Source organism: Lytechinus variegatus, chromosome 10 (assembly GCF_018143015.1).
Source record: "Lytechinus variegatus isolate NC3 chromosome 10, Lvar_3.0, whole genome shotgun sequence".
Taxonomy (NCBI): Eukaryota; Metazoa; Echinodermata; class Echinoidea; order Temnopleuroida; family Toxopneustidae; genus Lytechinus; species Lytechinus variegatus.
Window position 1 is genome coordinate 24,597,357 of NC_054749.1, and position 25,169 is coordinate 24,622,525.

The window sequence follows — 25,169 nt, forward strand, 5'->3', positions numbered from 1 at the left end:
TCTTTAGTTTGGAGTTTAATCATTGTAATCTAAATATCTCATACTATCATACATCAACTAAAACTATTATATACATATCATCGAACCTTTATACATAATCTGAACACTTTATGAATACCATTAATTCATTCAAAATCTATTTACAATAAATATTCAAGGTTTTCAGTTGTCACATCTAAATACAAAATACAGTATCATTTCATTACACTTGTCCATGCCCAGGACTTGAAAAAGAATGTCATTAGATCATATAACAGGAGAAGCACACACATACATGTTACTGTGGCAACATTTAGATTCTGCCAAGCGTGTTTTTTTTTTTACACTTACAAAAACCTTTTCTGTAAGCATGAGGGATCGTATGTGTTAGTTATTGCAAATTTATATGCTGAAAATATATCCTTTAAAGTCAAAATTCTAATTACAAAAAATTAAAGTGAAGTAGTATACTGCACTACTTGCATCACTTCTGCATTAAGATGCCCTTTCTTGTTAGTCTATCAAGACAAAGGAGATGAATGTCATTTCCCAATCTCTTCCTGAGATTCAGGAAGAATATGATAATTCAAAAGAGAATTGCACTTAAAATCCCCTAGTACGTGAAATGCAAAGAGAAATCACTGAAAATTCTATGCACTTATCTCAAGGAGGTTTCTGCTCTTAACATCTGCTCTTGATACTCTTTTTTGTACAGGGGTGTTTTTATTTTAAAGCCTGTCTAATATTTTGGTAAAGGGTTAATAATGTAATTATACTTCAGTATCATCTAATATTCCAAACCTACAAGAATAGAGTGGACATTGAATTTTTCTTTCAACCATTGATTCTTTGTGAAAATTATAATTTTTCATTATTAGTTATGTAGTAGCCCCTCACGATATTTATTAAATGGCCCTTTGAGCTTGTCTTACAATTTTAGTGATTGGATACGACAGCTACACGCAGATCATACACTGACATCTTCAGGCCATTTCATGCCTGAGAAGTGGCTTTATATCAACAAATGATACAAAGATATTTCAGTGTGATCGGGAAACAAATCAAACTTTATCCAATGGAACAAAATTTTCAGAATTCCATATCCTTTACATCATCACTGATTAAGGGCACACATATTAATATAATCTAGAAATGAATTGGAATAGTGAAATTCACTTCCAAGGGGATTTTACCAGCACTTTAAATGCCATTTATGTGGAACATAACCTGATAACAGATTCCAAATCGCCGCACTATTAGAGCAGAAATGAACATTCACGGAGTCCAGATATCAAAACTGATTTCCTTTTCCTCAGAGTAATCTCAATTGTGCAAATGATACACCGATGATCTTCTGTAATACTAATAGCAGGATTATATTACTGCATTATTATCATTTCCATTCTCTACTTACTTACATGTAAGTTACGTTTATTCACATCACTAACATCATTATCACCATCATCATAATCATCATCGTCATCATCATCATCATCATCATCACCACCATCATTGTCATTGCCATGGGCATCGATATCATCATCATAATCATCATCATTCTTATTCAGGAATAATCTAAGTAAAATACTATGCAAGGTTTTCAATTATTCATTGGTTTTTACATAAATTAATAGGCAGCTTAAAATTGCAAAGTCCTTGCTTTCGGTCAGTGAGTAGAGAAAATACAAGTTACCTTTCAGAAAGTACGAAGTTTCACAAGGCTGGCAGATAATCTGTCAATTACAACTTCAGAATTGTTAATAAATAAGGCAATGTACAAATTTTAGAGTAAATCCAGTATCAAACTTTGATGATAAAACTTTCAAGGTTTTTTTTTGTATTTTGCAAAACTCCAAAAAGATAATGAGCCACAATATATGAAAATCTTATTTCATTACACAGTAGCAAGTGTGAACCAACTGAAATGAAATGCTAAAAGAATAATGAAATAATGGAGGGGTGAATTCAAGGTGATATAAAGTTCATGGACGGCATTTCAATCTCTCTTTGATTTTTTTTTTCAAAATTGCAATTGAATATACATTGTTTTAATATGAGAAGAAATAAAATAAATCTGACCAGAAACACATTCAACATCATAAATGTGATAAATATTAAATTCCTTTCTTAATATTCATATCAAACCAAAACACATCTATTCCGAACGTTTCTAACTCTCACTGACAAATGAACATTTTTGAAATTTCAATTTTAGTTTACATGATATCCGCTTATTCTAGGATGGACAGTTTTAACCTAATTTAGGTTCTCAAGAGAAAATAATAAGAACAAACACCAGAAATTTCACACACAACTCATTGGGTACTTTGTTTCATAACATAATACTTACCAGTATCATACCTTGAATAAATCAAGTTCACATAAGCCAAGACATTGCACAAGTCAAAGACAATTCACACCACCTTTCATATTAATGGTACATGAAACTGCCTATTTGTCTGATATAATCTTTTCTACTAGTCTGTCTCATAAAATGTCTGCCTTGATAAACCTTTCTATCGTATCTGTGTGCATTGCACCACATTAAGAGCAGGAAGGGAGGGAGGGGAGTCTCCAAAGTTCTGAGTCTAAAGAACGGCAGTGTTACACATGACCACTCTATATTCCTGCAAACATTTTTTTATGATGAGCTGCTTTCAATGGTGTACTTTGACATTCAGCTCTTTTTGGTCAACCCTATTGCTCCAGTCTGCCACCGTCGACATCGACTAGATTTGAACCTGTAGCCTCCTTACGAAAAACCCGCATGGCAAACTACTGTCCATAGCATGCACAATGCTGCTTACATCATTTCTGTTCAACCAGGATCTTGTTTCATAAAGACTTGTTACACTTAATTTCTATTACAGGTCTATTAGCAGCCAAACAAAGTTAATGGTTTCAGTAGCTTTAACTGTAATTGCTAATTTGTTATAACAAGAACTTTTATGAAATGGGCCCCAGATGTTTCCTGTAGCAAGACAGGGATACTATATGAATTCTGCTGTCCCATCTTAAGTTTGAACCCACATCCTTAGGGTTAGAGGTAGAGAGAACAAACCACCGTTTCCAGAGAACCACATACTTGTTAGATCATTTCTTCTTGACCAGCTGTTTCCTCTGTTGTTCTAAGAGAGACTCGAGATGGTCAGCTCGCTTGACCGCTGCTGCATGCTGTTGTCTCAACTGACTGACCACATCTTCTTTTTTGGCTATTGCTTGTTTGACCCTGAAGGAAATGAATGCAAAATATCAAACGGAAATACTCATAAGTGTCTCATATATGATTATCAGAGGAAGGTGAAGTAAAATGGTGAATTAGTTTATACAAGAACTGAAAATGCGTTTCTAAAAGTAATGATCTGTAGATATGTAGGTATAAAAATTCATTGATTTGCCTATGACACGAATATGCCTTGGTTTCCCTGCTCACTCTGGACAGCGTTCTTCCTCCACCACCACCAACACCACCATCATCATCATCATCATCATCACCATCATCATCATCATCATCACCACCACCATCACCATCATCATCAACATCTTTATCTATAATCTCTGACATCTCACCGTTTATGGACCTCCTCCATCTCCTCCTCCTTGCTCTCTTGAATCCGGGTCAGCTCCAGCTTGTGTCTGGCTCTCATCTCTGAGATCTCATTCTTAACCCTCTTGTTCTCATCCTCCACGGCAACCAAGCGATCGGCAAACTCTTGCCTGATTACCTCCTCAACATTTTTACGTTCCTTGTTGAGTCTTTCACAAACCTAAAAAAGAGGGGAGCAAGAAAGGCTGATAATACCAGAGCCTTGTAGTACTTTTAAGCTATACAGAGGATTCCAAAAAGACAAGATTCCTGTTTGTATATATGATACTATGTAAGTAAAGAATGAATCGAGTGTTGAAAAATTCACAGATAGAATGGTCTCATAATGAATGCGTACCTTGTATGGTAATAGCCATAGTTCACACCACAATTAATTTACATTAACAAACATTTTTCTGCAATCACTTTTAATAAATCCGACCTTAACCCTATCTAGGCCGGGGGGGGGGCCTCGGAGGCCCCCCTCAACGAATCGCGCAATATTTTCGCTGCGCGAAATTTTTTGACCGCGCCGCTCGCTGACTTTTTACTTATAAGTCTTGCGCAACTTTTGAGACCAACTTTGCGTCACCCTGGTACGTGGTTCCGAAATTACGCAACATTATGTAAGTGCATGTCAGACCGAAAATTGCTCAAAAACGTGATTTCGTGTACAAAGTCAATGCAAATTGTGTTTTCAACCAAAATTCATAAATGTATGATTATTTTTAGTTTTGCTGGTCTAAATATATTTATTTTATGCTTTTTATGATCACAGAAGAGTCCCCAACAAATTTCATTGAAAAAACAGTGAAAATCAAAAGGTAAAAAACATGGAAATACATAAGAAATTTCAAAAACCAATAAAATACATAAGAAAATGATTTGATATCGCAATTTTTTTCATGTACACTTAAACTAAAGTCTAAAGTAATAGGCATGAGTATAACACATTTTTTCAAACTTGCATAAGTCGACCTTACATAAGTGATAAATTTGTCTAAGTTGAAGCAATATTTAGGCCAGTTTATGCAAAACATGTGTTATAATTCTTTTCTCATTCAAATTTATTCCATAGAGTCATGGGGATTTGTGTGGTCCAAATAGAATTGACTTACCGGTAGGCGAATTTACAATTTAATGTGTAGATGATATTTTTTTCTAATTTACTGTTTATTATGTTGAATTTATATTGAATTGTTAGGCTCCTTGAGTCATTGGCATAAATCTGTGACGTCATACTATTCAAATGGGGGGGGGGGGGAAATAAATCACCCCCCCAAACAATAGGTTCACCTCTCGGATTTACATCATTGCCTTGAGCATTCCTTGAAGTGGATATGTATGCATTAGAAATGTGGTAATTACTCTCATAAATCAATCTCACAAATCAAATAAAATCTTCTGAAATAGAAGGCAAAGCAATACTTCCAAACGAATATAACTGACCTTATTGACCTCGTTGACCTCATGATCTTTCTGTTTGAACAGGGCCTCGATTCGTAGATTCTCTCCTTCGACCTCAGCTAGATGAGCTTTCACTTCATTCAGTCTCTCTTGGGTCTTTCTCTCAGAGGTCTCAACTTCCCTCAGCTCACCCTCGTACTTGTCTCGGATTCGCCTGGAGAAAAAGAATATCCCAGAGAGATGATTTTTTTTTAGTCAACAATTACGTTAAGATACAACTAGAATAGAAACTAAAATACAAGAGTGAAATCACAGTGCTACTTGATTTGTACTGTCCAGTGAGCATTTACAAAAAGCTGCTTGTGTGTTATGCGCTATTTTAAGAATGACTGGTGATCCTATTTTGTGGTAGTTATGTGCAACAAATTGGTGTTAAGCTCTGAAAAAAGGATCACCAGTCATTCATGTAGTTGATCGTAACAGCTTTATGACACACCAACCAGGTCACATTGCCCATACCAAAATGGCTAGGTTAGCATGAGACTAAAATTTAATGTCTTGCATTCCTTTTCTAAAATTGCTAACCTTCATTCAGTCTCTTCAGCTCACTCAAACACTTGATCAAATAGTGACAATATGATAATATATGGGAATTCCCCCTTCCTCCACCCCCAAACCTAGCCAGTTGCCATACAAGGAATCCACAATGTTTCTGTTTTCTGTTTCTGGTAACTCCCGTAGGAACTCGGCAGGACAGCATTTTTGCTGGTAAACGCCGAGCAGGTATATAACCAATTACCTTGGAAACATTTTACGTCTAGGTTAATCAGCCATAGTGGATGACATAATAGAATGCTGGAAAAAAAGTACATAGATTTTTAAGTCATACTGACTGTCCATTCAACGCTGAGAATTCCACTGATAAGTAGTCAGATCTGTCAACTTTCTTTGATTTTAATTCGCTGAGAAGAATAGATGTCTGACTGATACCAAGGTAACGTTTAGATATAACACACATTATGTCAGATAAAACATCCAACGACTCATTTTATAAAATGCTCCTTTGGTTACAGAGTGGTGAATGAACTCTTGAAGTCTTTCAAAAAGAAATTACCAGTGCTTCAGTTGGAATTGAACCCAAGACCTCATGATTAACATCTTGGATACTTTCCAAATAACATATGTCTCATGTATCACACAATCCATTGCTGGTTTATGTTAAGATATTGAACCTACTTGATCCTATTCTCTGCTGCCCTTTCTTGCTCATCCCTGGAAGACTGAGCATCGTCTTCTAATCTGGTGATAACCATCTCAATCTCCTTGTCTCTGTCTCTCCTAACCTGCTCCTTCAGTTCACGCTCTTTAGACAGCAACCATGTTTCCTAATTAACCAAGAATATATATACAATTTAGGATATCAAACCTATATTTTTGTTTCACATTATAAACATATTAACATAATCACCAGCATTAAAGAAAATCAACTGGAGGTTGCAGTGAGGCAAACAGAAAACCTAGCGTATGTTTACTTGACCTTCTGCTGCATATAGACCTTAGTCTGGTATAGACAGAGTTGTTTGGTCTGAAGAGTTGACGCAGAGAGACTCAATTTTTGTTATTTAGCAGATCGGAATTCACCTGATAGCGCAATAACCATGTTTTTTTCACAAAAGCATACAAAAAACTAATTGACTGGTTTGCTTGACAAACATGGTGTATTTTCATTGGCATATTGTTTAACTGATCATATTATAATCTTGTATGGCTTTACCAGAAATAATTTCCTACCTGTTTCTTCATGTAGTTTTCTTCCCATGCTTCCTTCTCAATCCTCAGACGTTCCTCTAGGTCTTTCACTTCGGCCTGAATAGACACATGGGCACATTAAAAACGAATGAAACATTACATAGTGTGATAACAATAGCACTCTGCAACATGAACTGATACAAAGTATGGAATGCTACATGACAACTCTTGTTTCTGGTTTGAGGGTTCTTTACTTTTTATTTAAACGTCTTTAATAGTTTAATAAGTTGATGAGCACCATCAAATCAGATTTTAAAAATCCAAAACCAGCCATTGTAATCATTATTAATGCAATAATTCTAGGGTTGTGCCTTAGGCATTCTAAAGATGCATTATATAACTCATTAGATTACGGGACAAATAAATGAAAGAAATAAACACAGATACATTCACCAATAGAATGATGGCACGTCTTTTCAATTTTATTTTTACTGGTATGTATATTCCGGCAGAGTAATGTGGTTTCAAACATTGAAAATTTACAAAACCACCTCATTACCTATTATCATTTGATAATGATGCTTGACAGCAATATAAAAATATGAAGAAAGGATAAGCTTTCATATTTAGAAACCTTGATTTTTAAACTTTTTGAGTTTAAATATAGTGTAGTATAGTAGTATGGGGCTTACCATTTTGGCCACACTGCACAGAAACGTTCTTAAAACTAATAATGAGCTAACAGACCAATGTCTCATGTTGTGTTATTAACAGCTTGGATCAAAATTGACTACAATCCGAAAGATAACACCGAACCTACTGTTAGTGTTCTCAAAGCTCTAACCCCATTTCTCTGCATCCCGTACAGGTAAATATCAATGAGAATGATATTGGACTTGATGTGGAAAAGGTTCATCGTAGTGAAGAATTGAGTAGTAGAAATAACCAGTTGTCTCATGATGTATCAAACGTAGTAGGAAAGTGACGTTTCGACTGCAAGCCGCTGGCCAATCAGGCCAGCGGCTTCGGCCAATCACAGCGCGGCTCACACCTGAGTGGGGCCGGACAATAGCTCCCGACACTATATAACCCGTGTGCAGCGTCTTTGCTCATTGCCTGACCAAGTCTAGCAGCTTGCAGACGAAACGTCACTTTCCTACTACGTTTGATACAATACGAGACAACTGGTTATTTCTACTACTCGATATTGGACTTTTGTCAGTTTGTAGCTATGTAATGAAATACCAATAGACTATATTACCCTGTGTCTTCTCTCCTGTTCATCCCTAGCTTTCTCATACTCCTCCTTCATAGCACTGATAGCCTTGTGACTGTTAGCCTCCATCGTCTGCTGTAGTCTGTCCATCTCCTGCCTCTGTCTCCTGGCCTGTTCATTGATGCGATCCTTCTCCTCCTGTACCTCGGAGTACATCCGCCTCCTCTGCTGCTGGTAGGCAGCCTCCTCCTGCTCCAACTGCTTCTCATATCTGACAAGAAAAGATGAGGAACCTCGATATATTAAAGGCATTTAAAAACTAAGGGATGTTTCATATATTTGACCTCAAATTACATAATGATTTGATTATGACAAGCTAAATGGGGCCATAAAAGTTTTGAACAAAATAATGTACAAGCATGCATCATAAACTCATCGCCTACACATTCTGTTTTGAAAGGAAATGTGTGACAGGACAGGGAATTAATTGAGCTCCTTAAAACTGTTTTTAATTGAAACGCAGTTCCTTCAAAGATTCTGGGATCAGAATTCACTCTCTGGGAAGCTGAAACTAACATGCCTATATAAAGTTAATAATTGAATAAATGGAGCAAAAAAATGATTAGCCCAAATTTATCCACTTTCTTCTCATTATCTCCTTCTTCCCTCTTTCCTTTCTTCTCATCATCTCCTTACTCCTCCTCTTGCTTCATCTTCTTTCCCCTCGACTATCTTTTTCTCTTCCTCTACCTCCTCCCCCTTTTCATGCTCATCTACATATTCCCAATCCCATTCCTTTCCTTTCTTCCCTTCTTCTTTTTTCCCCTCCTCCTTTCTCCTTTTCTGTCACCCCCTCTCCCCACATAGTTGGTTCCTCACTCTGCCTTTCCTACTGCCTACATTTACTTCACCTTTGCTTTGCAAGTTCCCTTTCCCTGGCACAAGCAGCTTCTTTCTCATCAGCCAGTTGATCCCTGAGCTCTTCTATATGACGGACATACTTCTGACCCGCCCTCTCCTCGGCCTGGAGCATCTCGGCTTCATGGATGGTCTTCAGCTTCTTGATCTCGGTCTTGTGGTTTGCAATCAAGCGTTGGATCTCGGGTTCAAGTCCCTTCACAGTGATCTCCTGTTAGATGATGAAAGGGGGTAAATTGCCACTTGGTGTACTTTCCGTTTGATCTCACCTCACATGGTCTAATAACAGTTGGTCTACTGCACTTCATCTACTTACCATTTGGTCTCATTGCAATTCAAGCCCATTTACCATTTTGAGTAATTTCCAATTAGGCTATAGCAGAGCTGCCAACTTTAATATTCACTTTTTCAGGAGGAATCTACTAAGGAAGAAGAGATATTAAACATGATCCAATGAAAAAAAATCAATGTATGAAAAAGGGAGAAGTTGAAAGTCTGCATTTTAAACTAAAAATCAGTCAACTTTCAGGGAGTCTCCCTGACAATCAAGGAGACTTAGCAGCCCTGCTATAGTTCACCTACTATCCCATTGGCCTAACACCACTCATAAGATGAATTGTTAACAAAACATCGTGCCAAATAATAAATACATTAAGTTGAAATTTCACGAAACAAATAGGCAGTAAACAAGGCATAAGCGATTTTGTGTCTTGCCCACTACTGAAAATAACCACAAATATCGTGATTTGCGAGGGCACGAAACAGAATTATATCAAAACTTCATTGTGAAATGACCGAGACAGAATAACAGTTGTCCTAAGAGTCTTGCACATAAACTGTATTGTTGACCTCAAAATGAACTTTGACCATATCATGTGACCTCCTTACACAATAACATGCAGGTCCCCCAAGTCCATCTACCAACCAAGTTTGGTTGAAAAATGACTTACGGTTGTGGAGTTAGGTTACATAAGAGAGTCTTGCATGTAAACTTTAACATTGACCTGAAAATGACCTTTGACCTTACCATGTGACCTCCGACTGCAGCATAACATGCAGGTCCCCCAAGCCCATCTACCAACCAAGTCTGGTTGAAAAGTGACATACGGTTGCGGAGTTATGTGTCATAAGGTTTGTGAAGGACGGACGACAGTTAACGGATGGATGACAAAAATCATTGACCATTTGTAAATAAGCTACTAAAAACCTTGCATCTGATTGCCTCAGAGCAAAATTGTCAGTAAAAATCATTGATCATTTATTTCATGAAACATTCCCCCATTCTTACCTTTATTTTCTTTGTTTTCTCATCAATCCATTTTTCTCTTCTCAGCTTCTCTGCTGCAGCCTGTACATCCTTGATCTTGCTCAGTTCTCTCGAATGACTGATGACATCAAAGAAAAGAAGCAATCCAATATAAAGTAATGATGTAATATTACATCTCTAGAGGTAAAATTGCAAAGTAATTAGGTAGTAAACTTTGGTCCTGGGTACATTTTCATGACAGCTCATAATTTCAGTAAAATCCTTGATTTGCCTAGCTGACCGACACTGGTTTTCGACTTTTATCCAGAAATAGTTTCACATCTAAAATTTGACAAGCTGTATTAGCTGATGGCAAAATGTTTTTGACAAAGTTTATTCCTATGCATAACACCTGTAACAACAAGGAAAACTATACCCCAGATATTCTGGTATGAAAATTACAACCTGTCGGTAGCCCACTAAGGATTCATAAAATCAATATTGATTAAAAAAAATATTTAAAAAGAGAATTGGATAGTAACAAGTGGAATGCCTCTGGCCGTCTCACCTGCATCACGCGGTTCAATATAGCAGCAGTGCTGACTTTGAAAACTACTCTAACTCGCACAAGATGTTCAGTGATACATGGTTACTCTTATGTCCACTTTTTATGAACTAGACCAACAAACTTACAGAGATATGATGGTTATTCAACAAAAAATCCCAACATGGCCAAAGTTCATTGGCCTTACATGACCTTTGACCTTGATCATGTGACTTGAAACTCGCACAGGATGTTCGATGATACTTGATTACTCTTATGTCCAAGATTCATGAATCAGATCCATAAACTTTCAAAGTTATGATGGTAAGTCAACAGATACACCCAATTCGGCCAAAGTTGATTGACCTTTGACCTTGGTCATGTGACCTGAAATGCGTACAGGATGTTCATTGATACTTGATTACTCTAATGTCCAAGTTTAAAGAACTAGACCAATAAACTTTCAAAGTTATGATGGTAATTCATTAGATACCCCCCAATCGGCCAAAGTTCATTGACCCTAAATGACCTTTGACCTTAATCATGAGACCTGAATCTCACGCAGGATGTTCAGTGATAATTGATTAAACTTATGTCCAAGTTTCATGAACTAGGTACATATATTTTCTAAGTTATGATGACATTTCAAAAACTTAACCTCAGGTTAAGATTTCGATGTTGATTCCTCCAACATGGTCTAAGTTCATTGACACTAAATGACCTTTGACCTTGGTCATGTGACATGAAACTCTAAAAGGATGTTCAGTAATACTTGATTAACCTTATGGCCAAGTTTCATGAACTAGGTCCATATATTTTCTAAGTTATGATGTCATTTCAAAAACTTAACCTCAGGTTAAGATTTGATGTTGACGCCGCCGCCGCCGTCGGAAAAGCGGCGCCTATAGTGTCACTCTGCTATGAAGGTGAGACAAAAATGAATGACAAATCTGATGAATTTCCCAATGGAAAAAAAAATCTCAATTCTGATTCAAATGGGGGAATAATCACCCTGAGAAATACAGCTTCAGTACAAGTCTTTATGAAATTGAAGTGCATGAACAATTTCAAATAATGCACTCTACACTTTTACTCACCTGTCTTCCATGTTCTTTATTCTTCCTTGGTATTTCTTATCAACTTGCTTGAGTTCTGTCACCACACCATCATATTTCTCCCCTAACGCCTTTTTATCATCAATAAGCTGTGGAAAATCATAAAAAAATGTGGTTGGATACGTGTTTACACCTGGCAAAAAAAAACTGCATAAGAAATTCAAATGCTGTTAAAAAGTTAAAGTTCAATTCTTTTCCGTAGTTGTGTAGACAAAGATATGACATCATGACCCATAACATACATTAAGTATACCGGTAATTCAACCATGATGAAGAAATTGGTTTGTCTTTAAAAGTTTTAACAAATTTATTTTTTTCTTAAAGAATTACTGCAAATTTTTCTTATCACATCTGAATAAACAAAAATCTTACTCAAATTTGTCAAGTTAAGTCAGAATGAATCATAACTGGACATTTTTCTTATAATATCTGAACAATAAACAAAAATCTTGCTCAAATTTTTTTCAAGTGAAGTCAAAATGAATCTTTAGCGACATAAGTTCCTGAAGAAAAACACTATTTCCATTCCACGTCAATGCATGTTGCGATTTTCAATCAAACTACCTTTCACAGAAAACGTTCCTTCATCAAGATTTATATATTAATCTTCAGTGTGGGCTTTTACCTGATCAATGAATGATAGATGTCTCTTGATAGTTGCTTCATATTCTTCCTTCTGAAGTTGAAGTCTTCTTTTGGTCTCTTTATCCTGTTCCTTTGCATGTCTGACTGTCAGCTCACGCTGCTGGTTCTAGGGTATTGAGATAAGTCAAACCTTTTAGTACACTACTACAGGTCTAGACTTTTTTCATACAAGAGATGCATATTTGCTTTATTAAATCCTATCACATTTAAAAAAAGTGGCATGATCTAAAGGTTATTTTGAAATGCATGCTTATGTGGTTCAACAAAAGGCTGTATGATTTTTTTTTTCTGGCCCCTACTAAGACAACTCTTGTACTTCTTATTCCTCAAAAGTTCTTCATAGTTTGAAAAGCCAAAATAAAATAGACATTTACAACCTTTAACTGAAATTTTGCATTGGCAATGCATTGCATCCAACACCTTTTCTTAAAGTATTTGTCTATTTTTCTATCTCATATGAAAGGTTGTTAATGTTCTCAGCTCTTAAAGGAGCAAACTGGAGTCAGATGAAGAAAAAATATTTATGTCTTTAGAATGGCCTAAAAATGCAGAAGTGAGAAATAAGAAATACAGACTAACCAAAGCCTTCTGTAGCATCTTGACACTCCTATCCTTCTCCTCCAACTGCAGCCTCTGTGAAAGGACAGTATTGGTGACCTCTGAGGCTGCTGCAGAAGCTTCCTCCAGCTTCTGGATCTCCTCCGCAGAAGGGACCAGAGGAACAGCGGGGACAGTTCTGGAGGTGGTGGGTGCTTGGTCCACATCCAAGGCCTGAGAGAACTCACTGACAGTCTCCTGTTCAGCTTGGTCGACTTCATCAAGGAAAGACATGATGTTCCTGGGGCAGAAAAGAGCCATGAAAGATATGTCAAGGGTCAGAATGGAACAATATCAAGAAAGAAGTGGTTGCCATTGTTTCAATTACAAATACTTATGTTTATAGCAATGATGATAATAACAAGAACAATAATTAAAAATAGCAATGCACTTATATATATGTAGACCAGACAGTCATAGCTTTAGCTTTTGCCCGTCTCCCAGCAAGCTGTGCATTACACATTATTTTCCTTCTCTGATATCCTGCTAATATGCATATGACAGCACTTGCTAGATAAATTAAAAGTAAAATGAACCAGTAGCCTTAATACCATCACCTTAAGTCCTCAACTACTTACATCTGTTCCGCATAATGCAACATTTCTCAGTTGTGTAGTCTTCTAATATAGGACAACTTAAATGATAAAACAGTAATTCACAATTCAATACATTCATACCACACTAATTATCCACCAATATACCCACGATCTGAACAAATAGACAGATATATAAACATTGTCCCTACCTGAGCTTCTCATCTGTGAGCAGGGCGTGGCTAGGAGAGGGCATGGTCTTAGGTTTCTGGACCGGTTTGGTAGCCTCCCCTCCTCCTAGACTCCTCCTTGTGGCTTCCTGGAGATTCTCCTCAGATAGGTACTGAGTTTGACCTTTGCCCCCAGGACCACCAGTCTTGCCACCAGTCATACTGGCTGATAGGTACCTGCTACTTGTTGGTTTGGTTTCGTCCTCTTCTTCTTCCCCTTCCTCCTCTCCCTTGTCATCAAATATATCCACTGGCAACAAAAAAAAAATCACATTTGATCAAGAATGATAACATAATGGGAAATCTTAAAGGACAAGTCCACCCCAACAAAAACTTGATTTGAATAAAAAGAGAAAAATTCAACCAGCATAACTCTGAAAATTTCATCAAAATCGGATGTAAAATAAGAAAGTTATGGCATTTTAAGATTTTGCTTCATTTCACAAAACAGTTATATGCACATCTCGGTCAGTATGCAAATGAAGAACTGATGACATCACTCACTCACTATTTCTTTTGTATTTTATTATATGAAATATGAAATATTTTCATTTTCTTGTCATTGTCATGTGAAATGAAGTTTTATTCCTCCCTGAACACGTGGAGTTCCATTATTTTAACATTTTGTGCTTCAGGCAAGGAGATCCTAATCGTCAAATTCGCAAAAATTGAAATATTATATAATTCAAACAATAAAAAACAAAAGAAATAGTGAGTGACATCATCGACTCTCTCATTCGGATGTAACTGGCTCGTTCATATAACTATTTTGTTAAAAAATAAGCGAAACTTTGAAATGTCATAACTTTCTTATTTTACATACGATTTTCATGAAATTTTCAGCATTGTGCTTGTCTGATTTTTCTCTATTGATTCGAATCAACATTTTTCTGAGGTGGACTTGACCTTTAAACTAGGAGGCTATTCCTTAAAGCTCTTAAGTAAGTTGTACATGACTTTACGAACTGGAACAAACTAGAACATGTTCTGCAGCACTAAATCAGATTTTTAATCATTTTGATTCCATCGGTTAAATCTGATATTTTTAGATCATACTACCTATCGATGATGAGAATATCAATGGAAAAGTCATGACTTGTCAAAATATAATGAACAATATATAACAATCCTTTACAAAGGAAGATACTATGCAAGATACTAAGCAAGTTTCCCACTATAAGCAAAAGCTTAAAGCGGCATAAACTCTGTAAAGTACCTAAGACTGTGAAAGCACTTTGACTATCAACGACGACAACATGCTTGGCTATTGATATCTTTTACGAAGCAAACTTACACCATGCAGGTCCTTTCTGCTTCTTCTCTGTGGGGCTAGGTACCCTGACTGGTTCTTCTAAAAGCTTCAAGGTATCAAGAAGATCTGTAAGTGTGGTCTTAGTTGGAGCCTGACTCGGAGCATCATTAGGTTGCTCGCTGTCCGTATCACCAATGTAACCATTCTCTGTCGCACCTGTACGATGAGTTGAAGGTTCGCTCTGTGAATTACATGGAAAAGTCAAGGTACTTTAATACATCTTCTAAATGATATTTCAATATGACTGATAACTAATCTAACTTAATAAGGAATTTGATTACCATTTGTTTTGTTTTCTCATTTATCTGGTTAGAGCCTAGAGACAGGTAGGAGTATTGCAGACTAATCAACAATTTTGAAAAGCATCAAAAATTTCAAATTGTTAATGCCATGACAACTGATGAAACATTAAATAACATATTTAGGGACAATGATTTTTTGTACTAAAAATAGTCTTTTCCATTTCTGAAAACCTGCAATATTATTGCAAACTTTGATCTAATTTGGAAACTCTGTAGGTCTACACAGCAAATATATGAACTCTAATTTGCAAAGGTAAATTCAATGAATTTTTCACAATGGTCAAGAAAACAACAGATTTTCTATTTCAATTTAAACTTAACCCTTATTAAACTGGTGAAGTAATGAAATTTGTCAAGGGGGGGTTCAATCTGACCCCCCCTTGACAAATTTCATCACTACGCCGTTGCGCAAAGTTTTTTGATCGGGCCGCTCACTGACGTTTTACTTTCAAGTCTTGCGCATCTTTTGAGACCAAAACTGCGACACCCGAGGATGCGGTTCTGAAATTACGCAACATTTTGTAAGTACATGTCAGACACGAAATTGCTCAAAAATGTGATTCTGTGTACAAAATCAATGCAAATTGTGTTTTTCAACCAAAAATCAGATGTATGATTTTTTTATTACTTTTGTTGGTTTAAATGGATTTATTTTATGCTATTTATGATCGCAGAAGGGTCCCCGATAAAATCCATTGGAAAAAACAATAAAAAACAAAGGTTTGAAAAAACAAAGAAATACATAAGAATTTTAAATATTTATGGTGTCAAAATAATCACATGTCCCTTAACATTTCTAAATGTAAAGTAATGCACATAACCCGATCTAGAAAATTAATTAATGTCACTTATAATATAGATTCTCAACTTCTTGAAAAAGTCAACACTTATCAGTATTTAGGTTTTATCATTTCTAATGATCTTAGTTGGACTCACCATGTAAGAAGTGTTGTCACTAAATGTTCAAGATTATGTGGATTTATACGTAGAGTTGTTATGTCTAGAAATCCGTTAGTTTTAAAGAAATTATTTTGTTCACTTTGCCGCCCAATTTTTGAATACGGCATCCCTGTCTGGTTGCCCTACCAAAAGAACCATATTCAATCACTTGAGGCAGTACAAAGACGCTTCACTCGTTTTTGTTTTTCTTTCGAAAGGGCAAATTCTCTATCATATCATGAACGTTTGGTTATTTTGGACCTGCCGCCTTTATATAATAGAATGATTTATCTTTCTGTTTGTTTTGTTGTAAAGAGTTTGCATTGCCTTAATGATATTCCTTGTACCATTTTACCAAAGCCTAGTTTTAGAAGGACTCATTTTCTTACTTTTACTCATTAATTTGCTAGAACCAATTGTTTGAAGTTTACATGCTTGTATATGTTCCCTCATTTTATGGATACACTCCCCCGTTCTACTTGTGATTTATGTCTTGATGTTTCTGTTTGGCCATTTTTAAATGCTTTACGTAATATTTTGTTTGATATGCCCCCAATTATTAATGCATATTGAAGATTTCAGTTATAATCTTATGGTCTCCAGGCGAATGCCTTAGGCTTGTCCTTTCATATTTTCCTTTCTTTTTATTACACTCTTTTTGCGTACATGCTGACCATTGTGTTTGTATGAATTTCATGACAACAACCAATGAGGAGAGCCTTTATACAGAAATTATTATTTCTTTTAGGTAATCCCCAGGCATTGGTTGTTGTTAATGTTATTATGTATATTGTATATTGTTAAGTTTCATATGAGAATTTGTTATGTTATTATGTTATGTGTTCCTGGAAATTAAATAAACATAAACATAAACATTAAAAAACAATAGAATACAAAAGAAATTAATTATATTTTTGCAATTTTTTGGTAGATATTTGTTAGAAAAATTTTACCTTACAGTCTTGTAGTTTACATCCGGCTCTACACGCGTGCAAATTTTCGCGGAGATCGTGCCGATCAGCGGCCGAGATCCGAGGGGGGGTCAAATTGACACCCCCCCCGGTGTAGACTGGTCTAAAGTAGCCCAGTTTACCCTACCTAGGCCGGGGAGGGGGGCCTCGGAGACCCCCTCCCCTTTAACAAATCGCACTATATTTTCACCACGCGAATTTTTTTGACCGCGCTGCTTGCTGACTTTTTACTTTCAAGTCTTGCACAACTTTTGAGACCAATTTTGCTTCACCCGGGTACGTGGTTCCGAAATTACGCAACATTATGTAAGTGCATGTCAGACCAAAAACGTGATTTCGTGTACAAAGTCAATGCAAAATGTGTTTTCAACCAAAATTCATAAATGCATGATTATTTTTAGTTTTGCTGGTCTAAATGTATTTATTTTATGCTTTTTATGATCACAGATGAGTCCCCAACAAATTTCATTGAAAAAGCAATGAAAAACAAAAGGTCAAAAAACATAGAAATATATAAGAAATTGTAAAAAAAACAATATAATACATAAGAAAATGATTTGATATCGCAATTTTTTTCATGTACATTTGCTAAGAACACCACAAAGAGTTTCTATACCAAGATTTAGTATATTTGGAACTTTATTTAGGGAGTTAGAGGAAAAAGTATGATTTCGCATACTAATTACGCATAAATTAGCATATTCACTCAATAGCAATTCGCATGAAATAAATTACTATACAATCTTGTACATTATGGCCCAGGCAACCGCGTGCCTGGGAGGCCCCCCCCCCCCCCCCCCCCCCCGGCCATATGAACTCCCAAAATACCCCGGCCTAGATAGGGTTAAAGGTAAACAGAAAATCAATGTCCCTACATATTAATTATGACTTGGAAATTCTATGATGTCCAAGTAAAGAGATACATTATTGAATTTACTTGCAAGGATTTTAGGGTTTATTTCTCATAAGAAATCAAAGATTAAAACATTTTTAAAAAATGTTACATTATCATATTCTACTCAGTTATGAGCATGTGATGGTACAATACACATCAACTATAAAAAAATAAGGGAAGAAGCATCAAAGTCATTCAGTGAAGTTGCTGTTCTCAATAATTCAAAAGAGGTCATTAAGAAATGGGAAGCAGACAAGCATCATACCAATCATGAAAAGAGGCTTAAAATATATTTTTAAGTTGTTTTTAAATATCATTTACTATGGTAAAGTAATGTACAATCTGCTTACTTCAAATATATCGTCCACCTTTCGCCCTGTACTACTAGCTGTAGCAGGCCTCTGCTGTCCACTTAGTTCTGGTTCAGTTGACCTAGCTGTAGTCCCATCTGTAGGCTTTTTCCGAGGGCTTGGACCTGATCCTGTTGATTGCTTCTTAGTGGCAACTTTTTTAGTTGTGGGTTTCTTGCCTACTTTCCCACTGGCTTTGAGATAGCGTAATTCCTCTTCAGCTTTTTCCTTGATTTCTTGTTTCTTTTGTTCTCTTGACCGCTGTAAATCCTGGAAGAAAAACAGGGAGAAAGAGCAAGAAAATTTGAAAAGAAGTAAAAAATGTATAATTATGAGAATGAATAAGATTAATGGGGGAGTGGGCTTTTCAAATTCAAATGACCTACATCATTGTCAATTCTACCAATATTTTGATCGTTCTTGTAAATGGGCATATGATCGGGCATGCCAACACATACAGATTAAAGAGAGCAAAAAACATTGAATAAATGGACATAGGAAATATGATTTGATTGTTACCTATGCTCCTACAAATGGGAGATATTTAAGTACAAAGGTTTAACGACTTTCAAACATCCGTTCATACCTGAATTGCTGCTTGCCTTGCTTGCCGTAATTTATCCTCCCTGGATCTTTTCCGATCCCTCTCCTGCTGCTCCCTCGTCCTCACCGAGTCCTGTTCCCTATGGATCATATCCGAACGCTCCTTGCGCTTCTGACTCAATATCTTCCTGATCTCATCCTCTCCCTCTTTCTGTTTCTCCTGTACACACCCTCTGTACCATCTCTGTATCTTGGTGGCAGCCTCATTGACCGACTCAATGTATTCCTCTGCCACAGGATGGTCAGAGGACGTACTAGTTCTCAAGAGTCGTGCATTTGCATCATGCGCTGATCTGTTCAATGGTACCCCTGTATAAGCACTCTGACTTGTAGACCAATACCTTGTTGGCTCTTCCCCGAGCTGAAACTCGTTTTCATTGGTCTTGACCGGACTTGGGGGTCTCAGGTTCTTGTCCGGCCCCCTTGGACTCACAGCGGGACCATCGTTCCTGAGGGGCATGCTGCCATAGTCCTTCTCTGCTTGTTGATAGGAGTTCCTTGCTATGTGGTTTGAATCAATGTCTTTCTCAAGGTGCTGTGTGAGTGATTCAAATGGAGAGGCGGCTGCATCTCCTGCAGGGGATCTGGAGCTGTTTAATCTGTAAGAATCCAAGGTGCTACTGGTCCTTGCACTGATAGGAATCTGAAAGGCTCTACTCGACATCTGAAATTCAACCATGAATTAACACAGAGCAAGTAAAATTGGTGACGAGAGTACAAGTGAAAAACAAATTCACATTCACTATTGCAAGCCCCGTGGCATTCAGTTGATTGTATCCGCAAAATTGGTTCACACAAATTCTCCTTTGGTGGAGATAAGATTGATGGATTACAAAAAACAGCTCAATGGATTAACTATTTTTCAGGACAAAAACTGTATAAGTGGCCCCACTCCCAATATATAAAATGTTCACAGAAATTTGCTCATAATTTCTATAAAAACATATTTTTAATAGAGATAACAATTGAAGATTAAAGCACACTGAATGATTCAAATGTATTTTTAATACATTAAAGCTCCAAAATAAAAAGACCAAACCAAAATAAAGAAAAGAGCCAATAAAAAAGCAAAATAAAAACATTCTTATCTATACAAATACTAAGATTTTTCTATAAAAGGAATATACCGGTTCTTGTCTCTTTTTCTGAGTGGCTGACTTTTTGGTGGTTCCACTAGCTTTGCTTCTGATAACAGGCTGATGATCATTGTTGAACAGGGCCATAAAATCTGTAGAACTGAGAAAAAAAATTGGAATGTAAAAATTATGAAGCTGTTAGACATGAAATGCAGGAACAAATTTCTTCAAAGTTGCCTGTACACTACTCTCTCCTCTCTTCATTTCAGACATCAGCAAAGCATTCCCTTTTGGTCTGGAGACCTCCAACACTTCTTAAGACATTGCAAGTATAACAATGATACCGTGTATTGTAAATGCTCACAAAGCCAGAAATGATTGTAGAACAAATATTTGTGATTGATTGCATTGAATACAATGAACAATCAAATCAAATGTAAACATCAAATGTACGATCAATACCTATGCTTCGTAATATGGGTCCCAGGACAAGTTTCTAATCAGCCCCAGGGGACCGTTTCATCCATATTTTTGTCTGACAAGTTGTCAGAACTGACATCTTTGCTTGATTCTGTTTGGCTAAGAGGCACTGTTACTATGGTAATGGTAGGATAAATTGGGACTTGTCGGATACAACGTCCGACAAGTCCTTCTATGAAATGCTGCCCTGATATCATGAATCATATTAGTCGGTGGCTTCTTTGCAATCAATTTAAAATCAATATCCTGTTTTATGAAAAGTCACCCTGTTACTTACTTCGGGTTTTCCATAGCTTGGAGTAAGGAATCAGAATCATCTGTTGTGTTGCTACGATGGGTAGATTCTGCTACTGCTGTAAGTTTAAAAGAAAAATAAAGGAATGACAGATCATGCATCGATCAATTTCATTATTGTGACCTACAAGTTCATGAATTTAAGCATGTTTTTAAACCAAAGAGTATGAGAAAACTATTAAAAAGGAAACAGCTTCCTTTTAGTTCACCGTAATATTCAGGCTATCCAAAACAAATGGTTGATCGAACAACATTTCCATTTCATCTGTACATATATATTTATTGTTGTTGGGGCTTTGTTGTAAATCATATTCATATTTAAAAAAATATGATTTATAGGATGTATGCAGACCTGTAAATCTACCATATGAGGGTCCACTAGAAATATTTAGCTTTCATATCCTGAAAAACAGAAAAAGAGTTGCCTTTACTGCAGTAAATTCTCCAAGTCATTCTATTGAACGACATGTAAATTCCCTTTTACATGTGTAAAATATAATCAATTACATGACCGCAATGTTCACTACATATTGCACTTTAATAAAGTAAACTAAGAACTATTAAAACATAAAGCAGCACTAAGAGCAGAACTAAAAAGTAAAGTATACATTCTTTTAATATGAAAAGAGACAATATGGTGTTATTACAATCAAGTTGAAAATTAGTCTTAATACAATTTTTTAACTTACATCTCTTTTGCCTTGATTCTGAGCTTCCGATTCCAGAGCTACTAGAACTCCTTGTCAATCCACTTCCCTAAATAAGTAAACAATAATAATTCAGAAATAATTTCAGCACATGTGTTCCAGGTCCTTTAAAGTTTCAATATTTTTTAAAATTTCTTTCATCAACAATTGTCAAAACCATGGCCTTTTCCTATTTTGTATAATTTTTTTCATTATAAAGCCTGGGGGTGTTTCACAAAGATTTAAGAATGACTTAGAGTCGCACTTAAATGCTGACGCGTTCATGATATGCAACCTTATTGATAAATATGCAGTAGTCGCATCCTCTTGGCATGATCTGACCAATGCGGTCATGCCTTACATCCTACATGCAAATATTGTGACTCTAAGTCATACCTACATGTTAATCTATGTGAAACATCCCCTTGGTCATAATAAATGGTATATCATTCAATGTTACCAATAAAATTAAACATGCAAATCATTCCACAAATGGCACGCTGAAAATCTAATAAATCAATGATGTGACCATAAAGTCATTAGATGATTAATAATAATATAGGATTTGTATAGCGCACGTATCCACATTGCTAGGTGCTCAAGGTGCTCCTATATTACCCCGGCAGGCCCGGCTAAGCTAGTCTACCAATTCTGGTGAGCACAGCTTTTTGAGGAATTACTTCCTGCCGGTACCCATTTACCTCACCTGGGTCGAGTGCAGCACAGTGTGGATAAATTTCTTGCTGAAGGAAAACATGCCATGGCTAGGATTCGAACCCACGACCCTCTGTTTGTAAGGCGAGAATCAGAACCACTAGACCACGACGCACCCACACAATAGGTACAGATAAAGACAAATATATGCTCAAACTCTTTTGATCAATCATGTCTCTCAGATAATAAATAAAAACATTACATAAATTATCTCTGTATAGCCAATGATACAAATAATACTTTCTAAGTGACTTCAATATAAAGAGGCAAACAAATTTTCTATGTTAGTACCAATTAGTAAATTAATTACATTTAACAAAGCCCAAACATAAAAATATTGTATAGGCCTATAGTGTTTCCAACATATACAAATTGCACAATGATTAAATATTTCCTAAGCAAATTTCATGAAATCTAGTAGTTTAATGATCATGAGTTTATTGAGCCTACATATCAGTCTACAGTATTTTTTAATCTTTGATCTTTTAAATTTGGTACTTTTTATCACATCCCCACAAAAATTTGCATCAATTAAAATGCTTTCAATCCCTACTGCTACAAGTATGTGAGATGCATTCATTTCCAGAACGTACCCTTCCATTTGCCACCTTTCCACCAAAATTAGCTCCCATTTCCCCTCTACCAGGTGATTTCCCTCTGGTGGTGCTGGTTGTAGACCTGGCACTAGACCTTCCAGAGCTTGGTCTATTTCCACCGGCAGAGCCTGGCCTACCAGAGTTGGATCTGGCACTGCCGGACTTTCCTGACATGGCACCACTGGATCCAGACCGTTTCATGGATGAGATCTGGGAGCCGCTCAGGCTCAGGCTCAAGTTTTGAGACATCCTGGTTTAACAATACATCTGAGAAAGAGAGTGAATACAGTAAATATCCAGACCCTGTCTTACAAAGAGTATGATCAGATCAATCGCAACTATGGAAAGCCAGCAAGGCTGACATATAAAATTTATACTTGTTTGTTCACAATATATTCTAAGTTTCTAAGTATGACATGTTTTCATAATCCATTGTTTCCTTAAAAATTCAGTGTGCTTTTCTTTGTTTACAAAGGACATGTTTCCAATTTCCTGTCAATAAAAATCTCTAACACAAATTCAAATTCTAGTCACATTACATGGGGTTGTTTAACAGATTTCATTCAAACATAAGAATATTTACACCTTATCTGAAATTTTCCCCTTATGTTTTGAGATACAGGTATTTTTCAAGAAAAAAAAATGGCAATGAAACAAATTTCAAAGGTAAAATTCACTTGGTAAATGGTCATATCTACAAAACCAAGTATAGGCCTAAATATTGAAGTACATTTTCAAGTATGGAGAACAGATAAGCCTTTAGAGAAGGCTAACCAAATAAATCAATTTTTATCACCATTACCAGGCAATCAACCATGACAGCTGAGAGAATATAAATTACATAATTATAAAAAAAGCTCTAAATGACATATGATCCGTTATTATCTTAGATCATTTGAGTACTGAGAATATGAACAATCATGCATTCGCTCAGATTGGCATACAGTAGGGAATAAAGAATTCTCTAAATACTCTACATGATTATCTTGAGAAGAGATCACAGCTTACAACAATTATGACATTATGTAAGAAACAGTCATGTATTTCCACAGACATGGCTAATCAGACAAAATCCAAGAGTTGATTGCATTTTCTTGAAGGACAAGTCCACCCAACAAAAAGTTTATTTGAATAAAAAGAGAAAACTCCAACAAGCACTGAAATTTCATCAAAATTGGATGTAAAATAAGAAAGGTATGACATTTCAAAGTTTTGCTTAATTTCACAAAACAGTTATATGCACATCCTGGCTTGTATGCAAATGAAGAGACAATGATGTCATTCACTCACTATTTCTTTTGTATTTCATTATATGAAATAGGGAATATTCTAATTTTCTCCTCATTGTCAGTGATACGTTTAATTAATCCCTGAACATGTGGACTTAGCATTGTTTAATACTACTAGTATATGGTTCAGTCAAGTTGGTCCTTATTGTAAAATCTATACAAAATATAATTGAAACAATAAAAAAATAAAAACTAAAATAGTGAGTGATGAACATCTTCGACTGACTCACCTAGTTGAGCATATCACTGTTTTGTAAAATATAAGCGAAACTTTAACATGTCATAACTTCCTTATTTTACATCTGATTTTAATGAAATTTTCAGCACTAGATGCAAGTTTGATTTTTCTCTATTTATTCAAGTCAGCTTTTTCCTGGGGTGGACTTGACCTTTAAAGGGATGCTCCGGGCTGAGAATAATATGATTTAAACAGATCTATAAAGAACAATCAGACAAGACACTGAAAACATGATCAAAATTGGTCTAGGAATAACAAAGTTATGGCATTTTAATGATTTGCATTATTCCGGTGAAAGAAACAGTTCTACATAAGTACGCATGTCTTATGAATATTCCATGAGCATCTTGATGATGTCATATCCCCACTTGTATTTTATATGAAATTGGATTCAAATTTTTTCAACCAAGAACTGAAAAAATTGATTGACAAATGATTTACTGCATTAGATGTTCATTGCTGCAACTTATTTCATTATAGAGGAGACAAATTATTCATGCATGTATGAAAAACTGAAATAATTATGACTTCATGTAATAGCATAAGAAAAATGAAAATGTGGATGTGACATCATCAACCCATCAAATGAATATTCATGATGATGTGCATATCTATTTTCACAAAATATTGCTAAACTTTTGATGAAATTTTCAGTATTT

At 35.9% G+C, this 25,169-nt stretch overlaps 1 protein-coding gene across 3 annotated transcripts in view; it reads right to left on the reverse strand.

The window, feature by feature from the left end:
• LOC121422242 (centrosomal protein of 131 kDa-like) overlaps positions 1-25,169 on the reverse strand; it is a 29,897-nt gene continuing 4,728 nt past the window's right edge. For 2 of the 3 annotated variants that reach the window (XM_041617148.1, XM_041617149.1), the window contains exons 2-20: positions 22,981-23,250; positions 21,677-21,743; positions 20,971-21,046; positions 20,265-20,373; positions 19,121-19,801; positions 18,535-18,804; positions 15,060-15,258; positions 13,748-14,015; positions 12,985-13,243; positions 12,386-12,511; positions 11,743-11,849; positions 10,144-10,240; positions 8,849-9,066; positions 7,983-8,208; positions 6,764-6,838; positions 6,209-6,357; positions 5,015-5,186; positions 3,550-3,746; positions 1-3,208 (exon numbers count right to left, since the gene is read on the reverse strand). In XM_041617148.1, the coding sequence (XP_041473082.1) occupies positions 3,073-3,208; positions 3,550-3,746; positions 5,015-5,186; positions 6,209-6,357; positions 6,764-6,838; positions 7,983-8,208; positions 8,849-9,066; positions 10,144-10,240; positions 11,743-11,849; positions 12,386-12,511; positions 12,985-13,243; positions 13,748-14,015; positions 15,060-15,258; positions 18,535-18,804; positions 19,121-19,801; positions 20,265-20,373; positions 20,971-21,046; positions 21,677-21,743; positions 22,981-23,232 (3,684 nt within the window). In that variant the 5' untranslated portion in view covers positions 23,233-23,250 and the 3' untranslated portion in view covers positions 1-3,072. The remainder of the gene's footprint in view (positions 3,209-3,549; positions 3,747-5,014; positions 5,187-6,208; positions 6,358-6,763; positions 6,839-7,982; positions 8,209-8,848; positions 9,067-10,143; positions 10,241-11,742; positions 11,850-12,385; positions 12,512-12,984; positions 13,244-13,747; positions 14,016-15,059; positions 15,259-18,534; positions 18,805-19,120; positions 19,802-20,264; positions 20,374-20,970; positions 21,047-21,676; positions 21,744-22,980; positions 23,251-25,169) is intronic. The other variant, XM_041617150.1, reaches the window with a different exon arrangement.